Here is a 15454-nt window from a genome sequence, read left to right on the forward strand (position 1 = left end):
CGCCTCCTCAATTTTGCCTCTCGAAGGCCCATCAAGAACTGATTAAGCACCGTGTCTTCCAGGCTGGGGAAAGCACACTGCGTGGCGGCCTTTCGAAGGCTGGCCAGGAACTCGGCTGCCTTCTCCTCCGGGCCTTGGACTTTCGCGAAAAAGTCCATTCGCTCCGCAAACTTTGTGGGCTTCGGAGCGAGGTGAGCGGTGAGGGCCGTGATGAGGTCATCAAAACTCTCCTCTTCTACTTCCTTTGGTGAGATTAGGTCCTGCAGGAGGAGGAGGGTATCCATTCCACAAAGGCGTATGAGATGTGCCCTCTTCATACCTGCGTCGGTGACCCGTAAGCATGTGAGGTAGTTCTTCAGGATCATCACCCATGTTGTCCATCGCTCGGGATGTGCCAGGTCGAAGTGAGAAATGCCCTCGTGGGAGGTTCCGGCTGGTGCGGCGGCTGGTGTGGCGCCCGAGGTCGAGGAAGTCGAGGAAGAGGATGAAGTGGAGGAGGTGCCTGGCTCCGACATCTTGCCGCATGCGCTTGTCCGCGGCTACGCTTGGCGAGGCACGGAGCTGTTGGCGAGGCGAGCTGACGAGGCAAGGCGAGGCGAGCGGAGCTTCTCGGTGATGAGATGAGGTGAGCGGCGTAGCTAGCCGAGGCAAGGCAAAGCGGGGAGCCGCGGGGCGAGGCTTGCCGAGGGGATGGGTAGCGAGCCGTTGGCGAGGCGAGCTGACGAGGCGAGGCGAGGCGAGCGGAGCTTCTCGGTGATGAGATGAGGTGAGCGGCGTAGCTAGCCGAGGCAAGGCAAAGCGGGGAGCCGCGGGGCGAGGCTTGCCGAGGGGATGGGTAGCGAGGCGCTGCGATGCGATGAGCGCAGCGTAGTGAGGCGAGACGAGGTGCTGCTGGGTGTGGCGAGGCGATGAGCGCAGCATGGCTAGGCAGGCGAGGCGAGACGAGGCGCTGCTGGGTGCGGCGAGGCCGGCGAGGCGAGCGGAGCGAGGCGCGATGCGGTTGAGCGGTGATCCCCGAGCGGCGTCGGCTGCGGTCTAGATCGAGCTCGGTGCGTGCTTGATCTCCTCCGGGTCTGTTCAGGAAGGGTAGAATCCCACCTTCGTCGCCAGTGAAAAGTACTCAGAAACGTGGAGTGATTTCAGCAAGAGTACTTTATTTAAGCAGGAACAAGACAAAGTAAGCCGGCTCGCAGGTCGGTTTATATGCACTGGAAAACCCACCACCAAAACACACACCCTACTTCCTACTGGCTATTTACAGTAGCCAAGAGTCCCATAGGCTCTCGGCAGCAGACCTGGCCCTCTGATTGGTGCGGGCTAGGATCCGCTTGGCTATTGTTCTCTTGGAGTGAAGCTTCAGGCTTTTGCATGACCGCATGGCCCGACGGTCGCGCACGTGGTCATGGCGAGTACATTACAGAGCTCCAAATAAAAGGACGAAGGCAGGTGATTCAAAAGAGAACTGCTGAAGCGCTGCATTAGGCCAGGCAGACAGGACTGGCCTTGATAGACCAAGGGGAGGGCAGCCATCCTCCAGGGGAGACCTGGCATTCCCTTGGAATTATAACTGCTCTCCAGATTACAGAGATCAGTTCCCGTGGAGATAGGGTTAGGGATCGATAGGGATGCCATTTGCCCACTGCTGGCAGGGGAATCTGAGCTGGTTCCCCATGTTCCCCACTGGCACTCAGTGGGGTAGCAGGGGGGGAAATGGGGGTACGAAACAGCAATCTTCCAACACCATGATGTCAGTTCTGGCTATATAACCAGAAGAGACATCACTGCATTGTGGGATGCTCTAGGAGTCACTGAAACAGAGCGACTCCTAGAGTGTCCTGTGCAGTGGTTACATAGCTTCCGGCTATGTAATGTATTGAGCCTAAGCCATCCCGAAATGTGGACCTTGAACTGGGTGAACTTGAGACCCAAGAACAATAGATGACCAGGATCCTGGAATCGACTTATAGATAAGCAGTGTAATGTAAATAGCCTATCCTTGGGAGTGGGTGTGTGTGGGGTGGGGTGTTTGCATGCTTTGTAAAGCAGGGTTTAAACCCTGCTGGGTGTCCTTGTTGTGTTCCTGAAATCACTAAATAAACTAGAGCTGATCACTGCAGTGCATCCAGAACCCAGTATTTAACAGGTTATGTAGCCACACTCCCAGTATTTAACAGGTTATGTAGCCACAAGTGATGTCATGGCAGTTCAAGTAAGTCCCGTGCCCGCTAGTCTCCTGAGGTTTGCCACCTGGAGAAAATGGCAGCTTCAGAGGTTGGACTCTATGGCATCGCGTACCCCTGTTGAGCTCCCGCCCTTCCCCAGTCTCAGCCCTCTCCAGGGACCATCCCCAGATCTCCAGGAACTTCCCCAACCATAGTGGGTAACCCTAACCAAGGGTCTCATTTTGCACAGGGCAGCATCATGGGTCTGACCCACTGTTTTTCAAGAGACTTCTTGGCCTCCCCTTTGGCAAGAGACAGAGGGCAGTGTGAACATAGGCTAAATTTACTTCTTCCCCAACTTCTCCCAGGCGGAGGCCGGGCTGTGGGTTTGCTTCATGGCACTGCTACTCCCATCATGCCATGGGAAAGCCATTTCAGCATACACTTCGCTGGGTGCCAGCAGTAGCTATGGACTCAGACTGGCCTTTCCCTGGGATCCAGACAGGGATGTTGTTTTCTTGAGACAACCTGGGGCTTCTGCCGCAAATACTTCGTGCCCAGAAGCCTTCATTCATGCACCACCACCCCCCATGATGCCTTCCTGCTTCCTCTGTTTACTTGCAGCAGTGGGCAGCAACCTTTTACGGGTAAAGAGCGTAACTGCACCAAAATTCAAAGCAAGAAATCAACTAAGAACCAGTATAAGAGAGCCCATTTGTATAACTGAAAATATGCAGGTCAACATCAGCAGTAATTAACATGTTGATTGTCATGCCAGCCACATGACCACGGAAACGTCTTTGGACAGTGCTGGCTCCTCAGCTTGGAAACGGAGATGAGCACCGCATCCCTTGAGTCAGATCCGACTGGCTTTCGGTCAAGGGAAACCTTTACCTTTACTAAGAATCTGAAAGGTTGATTTAGAATTTGTAAAGCTGCCCTAAGCTGGGTGGTCCTGGTGAGCTGGATCTTGTCAGATCACAGAAGCTAAGCCGGATTGGCTCTAGTTAGTATTTGGATGGGAGCACACCAAGGGAGTCCAGGGTTGCTACACAAAGGCAGGCCCTTTGTCTCTTGACCTGAAAACTTTATGGGGTCGCCATAAATCAGCTGCAACTTGACTGCCCTTTTTCTGGTGTCCAAACGCCAGTTGTTGCAAGTCCTTTATTAGGCAGTGGCGCGCAAGCACACACACACACACACACACACAAGGTCTCACCGTAAGTAATAAACATACACAATGCTCGTGTTTTAGTGCACTGACTTAAATCTGTGCATGGTTCGCACCCAGATTCACCTCTACCATCTCCTTTTCTGTAAAGCGTCTGTACGAAGTCCCGTCAAGCATTTTCCTGCCATTCCCTGCACATACTGCTTATTCTAGCTTCCCACCTAGCTTTCCAATATGCTTTAATTTGAAAGTCTCGATTGTCTCTTTAAAAGATCCGTATTTCACACACACACACACACACACACACACACACACACACACACGCTGAGCCACCTTTGGCTCTGGAGCCATAAGTTCCTGACTGCTTGGTTTAGGAGGGTTTTTTGGAGATGCAACTGCACAACCTGCTGGGCATTCAAGGAACAGCTGCCTTGTGGTTCCCCTTGCTCCCATCGCAGAGTAAGCCCCTCGGGGTCCTTGCTCCTCATGCTCGCAGGAGGGCAGGCAGGCAGAAGGGAGGCATTTCAAGCAACAGGGAAGTTCCCCTAGGGTGAGCTCCTGCAGTCTCATGTCTTATTAGGCCCTGCAAGGGGAGGGAGTGAAAGATTAGCGGGTCATTTTGGAGTTGGGGGCGATGTCCCTAAGGACCTCCCCACACTACCTTGTAATGTGGCTAAATCTCAGGACTGCAGAAGTTGAGGTCGCTGTTCCAAGTAGGGTCGCCTAACTGGGGTCTGGGCTGGAGTCCTCCTGGAATGGCAACTGATCTCCAGATCGCAGAGATCAGTTCCCCTGGAGGAAATGGCAGATTCAGAAGGTGGACTCTGCAGTACCCCATAGACTTGTAGGAGAAACTGAACTCCATCCCCAGGTATGCACCCAAATCTCCAGGAATTCCCCAAGCCAAAGTTGGCAACCGTACTTCCAGGTGGGCCGGGAGCCCTCCAGCATCCCTTCTCTGCTTCTGAGACCGTTGCGCCACCTGTGGCAGAGATCTAGAGAAAGGAGGCTTTGGGATGGGGGCGATGTGCCCGCTGTCCAAGCTCGTCCCTCTTAAAACCTGGGGGCAGACAAAAGCCTGGCCAGCAGGTCTACAGAGAAGGCAAGAACAAGCTCTCACTGCCTAGGCAGCTCCGGTGAAGGGAGAGGCAGATCCAAAGCGAGAGGCCCAGTACCTGGTTTCCGCCGTTTGCCTTCCTCTGTGGCCCACAGTGGCCAGGAAAGCAGGCCGTGGCTGCCACATGAAAGAAGAAGAGAGGGGGGGAAAGGAGGAGGAGGAAGAGGAGGCGGGAGAGCTGCAGCTGGAGGCAGGCAGGCAGGGAGGTGAGCACCCCCCCCCCCCCCCCAGGGGGGGGGCGGCCCCTCAAAAAAAATCAGCGGCTACCCGGGGGCAACACAGCCTGCGACTCTGTGTGTGTGTGTGTGTGTGTGTGTGTGTGTGTGCCTGTGTGTCTCACTCCAAGTGAGCCTTGAACTTCTCCCATTGGCAGGGCAGGGGCAGCTCCTCCCCTTTCCCCACTGCCTGCTCTTGTATAAATCATGTGCCGCTTTCTTTCTCCCCCAGTCCTGCAGATGTGCACACTTTGGGCACCACCGGCCAGGCCCTTTCCTTCCTCTCTCCCCTCTGCTCCGCAAGCCCCGGCTCCCCTGGCCTCGCCCCCCTCCCTCCCCCCCAGACCATGGAGTTGGGCTGGGCGTGCAGCCACTCCGTCTGGCTGTGCTTCCTCGTCTGCCTCCTGAAGAGGCTCCTGCGCTGTGACCTGTTGCTGACTCCACGGCTGCTGCTGCATGTGGGACTCGTGGTCCTGCTTCAGGCTGTCAGCCACCGCTTCCTGCCCCTGCCGCTCAGCGCTGCCCTCACTGGCACCGCCTGCTGGCTCGTCTTGGGAGGGGCCGCGCGCAGCCAGAGGATCCCGGCTGCGGGGAAAGCCGTGTTCATTACAGGTGAGTCAGGCCAGCATCCAGGCAGCAGGGCGCTTGGCTGCCTACCTTCCCCGGGCGGTTAATCTTTAATGGATTGGCGGGGCTGAGTTTCCTGGAAAGCCGGGCAGGGGCAGGATGGGGGAGACTGACCCAGGAGAGCCTGCCCGGCTTTAGAGTAGGAAGGAATTGGTGTGTGTGTGTGTGTGTCCCACTCTGCACATGTACACTTGCAAAGGATCGTGCATGGTGGATTCTTTCATAGTTTTGTTTGGGGTCAAGAAGGAAGCCTTTCCTCCCCGCAGCTCATATTGGACAGTGGGGCAGCGGTCGGTCGCCCCTTGCAGGATGCACTTCAGCTAGCTGGTTGGAGCTACCTAAACTGTGTGCTGAGTAGGCCTCTTTTTTCTGCCGTTCATCCACTCAGATCCATCTGTAGGTCGTTTGGGACTGGAGGAGAGAGTGATGGGGCTGACTGGCGGCCTCCCCCAATCCTTCAAGGCAGAGGTGAATCTGTGGTCGCCCCTAGGTCAGATTGTGCCCAGGGGCAATTTTGTCAAGGCCTTGGTAACCTGAGCAAAGTTTTACAACATCTTGCTTGAAAGGGATTCTGGTTAATCTTTCCTGCTTCTCAATGTGGCATTATTTTTTCTTTGTATGTAATGCACTCGCGTGCTGTGTAAGTGTGATGCTCTGACTGCTATGTTAATTTACGATGGAATGTGAGCATTTGCGTGAGTATGGGGAGGGGGGGGGTTCAATTAGGACACCAAAAGGGTCTTCTGCCCCAGGGCACTGTCTGGAGAACGGCATGGCCCCATCCCCCACCACTAACAGACAATCGCTAGCCCTGTGATAATGGCTTCACACAGGGCTACAGATACCATCAGAAGCCACCACCCCATGCCCAATATTAGGGGATAACCTTTTCTTGCAGGGAAGCATCTCTGGGATTTGCACAGGTTGCAGGCAGGGGGGGGGGACACACCTGTCCGTTGCCTCTGTCCTCCATGAACCCTCCCCCACCCCAAAGTTCTCCCAAATGCTAAGGTTCCAAACCTCCCTTCTGTGACTTGCCAATAAACGGGAGAAGGCAGAGGTCCAAGAGGAGCTGGCCTTTCCATCCCTTTCTGCTCGGTGGGACATGCTTCCAAGTAACTCATACAGGGTGTCAGGCTTAACAAAGTTTGAGTCAAGTTGTACCCTCGAGACCAACAAAGTTTTATTCAAAGTGTAAGCTTTTGGTTCAGCAGCAGATCTGAAGGATTTTCCTCTCACTACCACTGTTAACTTGGATGGCCAGGGGTGTGACCAGATGCCCTAGGAAGGACCAGGCAGTGGGCAAGATGTAGAGAGAGAGCAGAGTTCTCGAGTTTGGCTTAGAAGGTACAGATGTGGGAGCAGGGGGAAAGAGCATCTTCTCACGTTGGAACACCGTTTTAGCAAAAAACAAATTTCGAATGACTTTGCCACAGTTCCCAAGAATGATAACTGAAAGCAGAGAACACCTGCAGACCTCTATAAAAGTACAGAATAGAGAAGATACAGTTTTGACAATGGGGGTCCAAAGTAATACACGAACACCTGTCCTACTTCACAGCAAGGGGCCATGGAGGATACGACTATCCTCCTTTTATACAATGGCGCGGACCACGATGGAACCTCCATGTGCAGGGACAGCCTATCTCTGGGCAACAAACGTGTCCTGTTTTTGAACTACACCAGCCAGCTGTTGGAAACAGGAACGTTTTATGTGTTTGTAGATATTTATATCCCGCTTTTCTCCCTATTGGAGACCCAAAGCGGCTTACCACATCACTCTCCCCTCCTCTGTTTTTATCCCCACAACAATGACCTTATGAGGCAGATTAGGCTGAGAAAGTGACAGACCTAAGAAGAAGACTGCAGACCAGGAGGTCGGTAGTTCAGCAGTTCGAGACCTGAGTGCCATGTGACGGAGTGAGCTTCCGTCTCTGGCCCCAGCTCCTGCCAGCCTAGCAGTTCCAAAGCAGGAAATTGCAAGTAGATAAATAGGTACCGCTTAGTCGGGAAGGTAACAGAATTCCGTGTGCCTCGGCATCTAGTCATGGCAGCAACACGGCCACGGAAACGTCTTTGGACAGCGCTGGCTCTTCGGCTTGGAAACGGAGATGAGCACCGCACCCCTAGAGTCGGATTCGACTGGCTTTCAAGCAAGGGAAACCTTTACCTTTCTCTACCTTAAGAGTCTCAAAGCGGCTTACAATATCCTTCCCTTTCTCTCCCCACAACAGTCACCTTTAGGTCACCCAGCATGCTTTGATGGTAGAGTGGGGATTTAAACCCGAGTCTCCCAGCTCCTAGTAGTCCAGCACTCTAACCACTACAGACTTCTGGCTCCCACATATCCTACCTTAGGCTGAAGGTACTTCCTTCAGCCCCACAGGACTTCCTCCAACTTAAGTGGCTCTTCCGTTGGAGGAAGGCTCCGTAGGCACAGAGCTGGAAAACAGGAGGTGCGAGAGTTCAGCGCTTGCCATAGTAAAATATATGTTTAAGTGCAAGGTCATCTTAGTTTTGGCCAGCCACAAACCAGGAGGGAAAGAAACAGGATTAGAACCCACACCTTGTAGATCAACTCCCCAGCTACAAGGGCTCATCATGGGAGATGTTGAATCAGTCCCCCCATTGGCCCTGGTGATGAAACTGACCATATATGCCAAGACAGAAGCGGTTGTAGAGAAAGCCCTAGCTTGTGTAGAACAGCATAAGTGAAGCATGCTGGAGGGCCCGGATTCAAGCTTCTGATCACCCACATGAGATGAGAATCACATGCAGCGGACCTAAGAGAGTCCAGTCTCAGGACTAGATTCAAGTCCAGTAGCAACTTAGAGACTGATTGGATTTTCAGGATGTCATCTCCTGAGAGTCAAAATGCTGTTATCTGACGAAGAGAGGTTTTTGACTCTCGAAATCTTGTTTGTCTCTAAGGTGCTACTGGATTCAAATCTAGCCCGAGCAGACCAACACGGCTACACTCCTGAAACCAGTGTCAGAGTCAAGTCAGTGACCTCCTTCTACACCCTGGACTGGTTACCCTTAATTTTTCTGTTATTTTAGAAGCTCAGCAGATCTATTATCTGTCTGTGCAGTTCCTCACACCAGCAGTGAATAGGGCCATTGTGGCTTCTTAGGTTCTTGTCCTCTGCACCCTTCTAAAGCAAAGGCAAACAGAGAAAAGAGGACCCTCTCCCTCCTACCTACTTGGCCCCATTAGCTCACAGAAACATGGCTGAGAAACAGTTCCCGGCATTTACTGAACAGCATCAGGAATGTTGTTCTGGCAGTGAATCTGATGAAGGAGGTTGCCAGCCATATTGTTTTGGCAGGATGCTGATACCTTTAAAAGCCACATGACAGACACCTGGGTAACAAGTAGAGGTTTCGTGGCATTCGGGAAAACCGTATGTACCTGTCACCGTGCAAAGGTCAAGGAGGTGGGAGGGTGGTGGAAGTACAGCGGTCAGGTGAGAGTCAAGTCGACAAAATGGTACCTTCCATTATCTGCCTAGAGCCCCTGAAAGCTGGTCCCAGTAAGATATTAGAAGTTGTTTCCACTGCTAGGAGTGTGCCTGGTAGACCACAAGAGTGGGCTGCCCCACAGGGGAGCAGCTGGATGTCCTCTAGTCACAGCAGCTGACGTGGGCTGACTAGGTGGCACTGGGGACCATCCTTGTTTCTGCACTTATTGGAGGACGGCCCGCAAAGAGTGACAAGAACAACAGGGACAGTGCCCTGACCTGGGTAGCCCAGGCGAGCCCGATCTCGTCAGATCTCGGAAGCTAAGCAGGGTCAACTCTGACAAGTACTTGGATGGGAGACCTCCTCGAAGTACCAGTAGTTGGGAGGCAGGGGCAGGCTTTATTCTGCCAGCTCTCTGAATATCCTCCAGGCCCCCAGTAGGGGTCAGTCACCAGAGGTCACTATGACTTCCAGGTGCGCACGCGCGCACACACACACTAGGTTTGCCAACCCACAGTCTGGAAAAAATACAAAAACAAGGCATGAATCCCGGGTAGTAGCTGCAGAAAAAAGCGCCCCTGGTTGGCGCACTCCGCAAGAGACTAGTGAGCAAGGGCTTGAAACAACAGGTACCACCTATTCATCCTTTCTCACTGTGTTAGATTCACCTGTATTCTGTGGGCGCTGAGACAGTAGCCCCTCCCTTGTAACCTCCTGTCTGAAGAATCCTGCTTGTCCTCTCTGTGTGAATCCTATAAGGCAAAAGGGATTATGAGTGTTTGGCTGGCAGCAGCAGCAGTGGTTAGAGTGGAATGCCTGCTGCTCAGCTGAAAAGATGACTCTGCTTCCTGTTGCCTTCGTTGACGCAGGGGCCAGTTCTCTGGCCAAGGCGTGGAAGCGGCTGCTTGGGGTGGCACATGGAGGGGGATGCCAGAGGACAATGGGAGTTTGGCGACAGGCGTCCCCCTCCAGGGCCCTTGCCACTGCCCAGGAGAGGATTGGCGTATGTTGCTTGGGGTAACAAAATATTTGGAAACAGATCTGCACTGATACTTGGTGGAAGCTACCTGAATGTGGGTGTTGACAGCACACCAACACACACCCTTTCATGATGCTGTGCTGGGGCTCGGTATTCACCGTGATCAAACAGCGATGTACAGAGTCCTTCTCCATGTTAGCTGGGATAGAGTGAGGTGGAGTGCACTGTCCTGGCCTCCCCAGTTGGAGCCAGTGTTTGGTTGGGGAATCGTCCAGAGGTGGGGTGTGTGTGTGTAAATGTTCCGCCCGGCATCCTGTGCTCTTGCTCCCTTCCTTCTGTTTTGCCCACCTGTCATTCTCCAGAATCAGTCAGGAGCTGCGGTGGCTCAAGTGGTTAAGACGCAAGGCTGTGGAAGGTCGGTAGTTCAGCAGTTCGAGACCCGAGTGTGCCGCATGACAGAGTGAGCTCCCGTCTCTAGTTCCAGCTCCTGCCAACCTAGCAGTTCGAAAGCAAGAAATTGCAAGTAGATAAATAGGTACCACTTCGGTGGGAAGGTAACAGCGTTCCGTGTGCCTTGGTGTTTAGTCATGCCGGCCACATGACCACGGAAACATTTTTGGACAGTGCTGGCTTTTCGGCTTTGAAAAGGAGATGAGCACCGCAACCCTAGAGTTGGACTCGACTGGCTTTCGAGCAAGGGAACCTTTACCTTTACATTCTCCAGAAGTCGGGCCTTTCTGTGAACAGACTTCTGGAATAGCCTTCCTAGGTGTGAGTAGGATATGCTTAATCTCTTTGGTCCTTCAGGAAAGCTTGCAAGGGATTTATTTTTGCAAAAAATCCTATCAGTTCATTGCCGAGAGTAACGAATATTAGTTTTGCTGTCTCAATAACGTTGGCTGTGTTTTTTTGTGGACTTTTTTGTTTTGTTTTTGAGTCCCTACATGAGGGATTGTGATTGTTTCATTTGTCATTCTCCACCTCACACCCTTTGAGGAAAGGTAGGCAGTAAGTGTTTTGAAATAAAAACAATTGTTAGCAATACACTCTGGCTATATTTTTCTCTCTGCTTTGATGATGTGTTACAAAGTGTTTCCGTTTTGTGCAGGCAAAGGGCCACTGTGGTATAGTGGTTTGCCCAGGTTTGAATCCCCAGTCCGCCGTGGAAGCTCGCTGGGTGACTTTGGGCCAGTCACACACTCTTGGCCTAACCTACCTTGCAGGGTTGTTGTGAGGATGAAATGGAGGGGAGGAGAACGATGTAAGCTGGGGAGAAAGATGGGGTATACAATCAATCAATCAGTCAAGCAATCAATCAAGCGTGCAAAAGGTCCTGACCTGGATAGCCCAGGCAAGCCTGGTTTCATCAGATCTCGGAAGCTAAGCAGGGTCGACTCTGGCAAGTACTTGCATGGGAGACCTCCTTGAAATACCAGAGGCAGGAGGTGGGGGCAGGCTTTATTTAGCCACCTCTCTGAATATCCTCCAGGCCCCCAGTAGGGATCAATCACCAGAGGTCGCCATGACTTCCAGGTGCGCACGCATACACTCATGCACATATTAAAAGAATACCAAAAAAGTCTGCAAATATGATGAGTGATACAGCTAGGGTTGCCATGTCTGGGTTGGGAAATTCCTGGATATTTGGAGGTGGAACCTGGGAAGGGCAGGGTTTGGGGAGAGGAGGGACCTCAGCAGGGTACCATGCCACAGAGCCCGCCCTCCAAAGCAGCCCTTTTCTCCTGGGGAACTGATCTCTGAAGTCTGGAGATCAGCTGTAATTCCAGAATCCCAGGACCCACCTGGAGGATGGCAACCCACACCCCTTGCCCCATCATTGGTGAAATGGGTGTCCCGACAGGGGTTTCTGTGCGGCTGTCAGTGTGCTGTGAACATCTGCAGAATCATTTTGGGTCCTGTCCTTTGTTGGGGCAGCAGGCCTGGAGTAGGGGTGGGTGGGGGAAGGGTTGTTTATTTTGTCCCTGCAGTGAGTTCAGTTGGGAGCATTTTAACTTAACAGCTGCTCTTAACACCAGTGCAATTTTATGTTGCCAGGGGTGGGACTGAGTTTTGAAAGAGCTTGGGATACCAAGCCTACTCCTCCACCATCCCTGCACCAGTTACGTCGCTCTAGCATTAGCTCCAGCACGGTGGGGCTCTTTTGCCAGCATGGGATCCTAGCCCGCCCGGTGTGATCTTGTGTGGCAGCTCTGGCTCTGCAAAGCAATGCCTCATAGTGGTTCCAGTCCCTGCACGAGTATAAACTCTGACTGCCCATTCACAGGCATTCCGGGGGGAGCTGATCTGATGCTACGGAACAGTTTTCCAGAGGAAGATCCACATTCATTCCTCCTGCAGTTCCAGAAGGGATGTGAGACTGAACATTTTAGAAAGGACTTTTGAGCTTGCTTTGACTCTGTTTCGAATTTGTTTTTGCTGGCTATTTTAATGGTGACTCTTTGATATACTTTTATTTTTACTATACATTGGTTTTATTGTTGTGACCTGCTTTGGGTTTCAGTTTTTGAGGGGGGGGGAGGGGTCATAGAATCATAGAATGTTAGAGTTGGAAGGGACCTTGCAGGTCATCTAGTCCAACCCCCTGCACTCTGCAGGAGCATGGCCGAAAGATAGCCCTACAACATACCCGAAAGATGGTCGTCCAGCCTCCGCTTGAAAACGTCCAGCAAAGGAGCATCCACCACCTCCCGAGGTCTATAGATATTTTAAAGAAATAATGCTGGGCGGCCGGTCTGGATCTGGACCAGAGGACCTGGATGGGGCGTTGCAGAGGCACTTATTGGGGGGCGGGGATTGCTTGCCAGGAGACCATCTATGCCTGGACTGCCTTTACCAGTAGAGAGAGCAAGCTGGAAGAAGGCAGCTGTGAAAACCGAATTTGTATTTAGCTGTCAGTCCCCTGGGAAGAACATTTAGAGAGGGGGAAATCTAGGGGGTGCCTTTGAAGATGGTATGTTATCCAGACATTTTTGTGGTCATTCTGCAATCTCGTCTTGTTCTAATTGGGTCATCAGAAACTATCTACAGCTCTGCTGCAACTTAGAAACCAGAACAAATGTGCCAAGATGCTTGTTTCAATAGTGTGTGTTACCAAGCATAGATAAGATTCGTGCCATATCTAATAAAGGGGGACAGGAAACTCAACGGAAGGGTGGGTTTTTTCATGTACGTCATCTGGCTGATTGCTGTCTTGGGTCTGTCCCACTCAAGGAAATCCAGACCGGTCTGTGAAAATGATGGTGAAATAAAATACTTTAACAGCAATCTTTGCCATTCCCAGTTTGGCTCACTTATATTTGTCTATTGCATGAGAGCTATTTACTTTGCAGTGTTCCTGCTCTCCACTGTCATGAGGTCCAGGAACATGATGCAGGCTATCAGAGCGATCCTAAACAGAGTTACACCCTTTGAAGTCAGTGGGCTTAGACGGATGTAACTGTCCTGGTGGCTGACACACATTAAGCACACGGAGTTAGTCTCTCAAAGTCAAGGTTGGTCCACTGGCTGCAGGCAGGGGAGCTGCTGGATGGGGCGGAGCAACGGATGGGGTGGTGCTCACTAATGAGGGGGCATGGCCTCAAAATGCCCCACCATAGCTAAACGGCTGGGGTAATCCAAGAACAAGGTTTCTACAATACAGGTCAAGGTCAGAGACAAATAAATCTATCCAGAATACAGGTGACAGGGTCAGTAGCTAACAGAGGAATTGCTTCCACACATCTACTCCCTTCTCTGTTGCTTCTAAGCCCGGCGCTGCTAACCATCTGTGTTGCATCATGCACCTGCCATCTGCCACAGTCCTCCTACAAATACTCATCCTCATTGTTGAAGCTGGGCTGGTGCTGTGCTGCTAGACGGGCATTGCACCTTCTGGCTTGAAGGTCTCTCCTAATCTTCTTCCGAGGACATTCCCAAGGCTCTGGTGATGAGGGGGGTGAAGTGACTGGCAGCTGGCTCTCTGTTGTGAGCCCAGGGTTGGGACACTGAGGGGCCAGTGTAGAAGAAGAAGAAGAAGAGATTGGATTTATACCCTGCCCTTCACTACCTAAAGGTGTCTCAGAGCGGCTTACAAACTCCTTTCCCTTCCCCTCCCCACAACAGACACCCTGTGAGGTAGGTGGGGCTGAGAGAGCTCTGACAGAAACTGATCTTTTTCAAGAACAGCTCTTATCAGAACTATGGCTTGCCCAAGGTCATCCAGCCAGGTGCAAGTGGGGGAGTGGGGAATCAAACCCGGTTCTCCCAGATTAGAGTCCGCACATTAACCACTAGACCAAACTGGTTCCCGGTTGAGCACCTATACCTGGCCTCTTAGAGACTGCCTCCCCTTGCAGTACCTCTGCCACTGGCTGTGGACTTGGGTCCGGTATGCTGACACCCTCTTCCTCAGAGGAGTCCTCTGCATCCCTTTGCTGAGCTCGGCTGGCCCACAACAGCAACTCTGTTTAGGATTGCACTGTATATCTGCTGTATGTTTTGAGATGTATCCTTAGAAAAATGCTAAGAGCAGATATAAACTGAGTACCCAGTAGTCCCATTTGGCAGCTAGCCATGGATCTCTTGGTCTCGGTGAAGGCCATTTCAGTATAACTTCTGGCAAACATGGCCATTGGACTGCGCCATCAGCACCAGGGTTGGGAAATTCCTGGTGATTTGGGGGTAGACCCTGCGGAGGGTGAGGTTTGGGGGCAGAAGGGACCTCAGCAAGGTATAAGGCCATACAGTTCACCCCCCAAAGTGGGGGAATTGATTTCTGTAGTGTGGAGATCGGTTGTAATTCCAGGCACTCTCCAGACTGTGGGTTGGCAAACCTAGTCAGCACTGTCCTTGCTAGGCATATATGTGTACTCTCTCTTGTTCATGACTTTGTGAGAAATTTGGGTGCATCTGGTTTCAGATAAGAAAAGCAGGCACTGGTAAGAAATCTACAGTTTGGTCAACATGTTTTGCCATAGGGGTGCTCCAACAATGATATACAATGGAAGGAAGGTAGGGGCTGTGATGAGCCCTTACAGGCAGGTTTGCCAACTCTGAGTTGGGAATACATGGAGATTTGGGGGGCAGAGCCTGGGCAGGTTTGAGGGGGAACCTCAGCAGGATGTCACACCATAGAATCCATCCTCTGAAGCTTCTATTTCCTCCAGGAGAACTGATCTTGGTCAACTGGAGATCAATTGTAATAGTGGGAGATCTCCAGGTACCACCTGGAGGTTGACAAACCTACCTATAGGACAATACAGCCCCATCTTTGTGACACATTGAAGGCATATCTGTATGACAAGATTATATTAGTTTTAATGAGTGTTAACTGTCAGGATATTAACACAGAGAATCCTTGGGGTCATCGTTTGGTCACAGTTCTGTTACAGAGTTTAAGGCCTGTGGTTTCCAGACTTCCCTTGCTGACCCTGTATGTGTTTTGGGAATTTTGAGGGTGGAGAGTGGACATCACCACAAAATGGCTGCCTTGGGGACAATAACAAAAGGCAAGAATCCTCCTATGATGTGTGGAAGTTATTTCTGAAGGGCCACTCCCTGGAGGCCCTCAGGGCATGTTTCCTGCAGTCTGGTTCCTGTTCCAGTGTGGCACAGGAAAGCCAGGACCAGCTATTTGCTTTGGGGAAGAAGCAAGTAGGCACCAGAAAACATGTTGGAGGGGGGCCCTGTGGCACCCATGAGCACCTTGCTGAGGAACCTGTT

The 15454-nt window shown here is 52.0% G+C and overlaps 1 protein-coding gene across 1 annotated transcript in view; it reads left to right on the forward strand.

Moving 5' to 3' along the window:
* The first annotated feature begins 4985 nt into the window (after positions 1-4985).
* HSD11B2 (hydroxysteroid (11-beta) dehydrogenase 2) overlaps positions 4986-15454 on the forward strand; it is a 64266-nt gene continuing 53797 nt past the window's right edge. Inside the window, exon 1 of the mRNA XM_015408399.1 lies at positions 4986-5277. Within this exon, the coding sequence (XP_015263885.1) occupies positions 5013-5277 (265 nt within the window). The 5' untranslated portion in view covers positions 4986-5012. The remainder of the gene's footprint in view (positions 5278-15454) is intronic.

Source organism: Gekko japonicus, unplaced genomic scaffold, assembly GCF_001447785.1.
Source record: "Gekko japonicus isolate JY-2015 unplaced genomic scaffold, Gekko_japonicus_V1.1 scaffold717, whole genome shotgun sequence".
Classification (NCBI taxonomy): Eukaryota; Metazoa; Chordata; class Lepidosauria; order Squamata; family Gekkonidae; genus Gekko; species Gekko japonicus.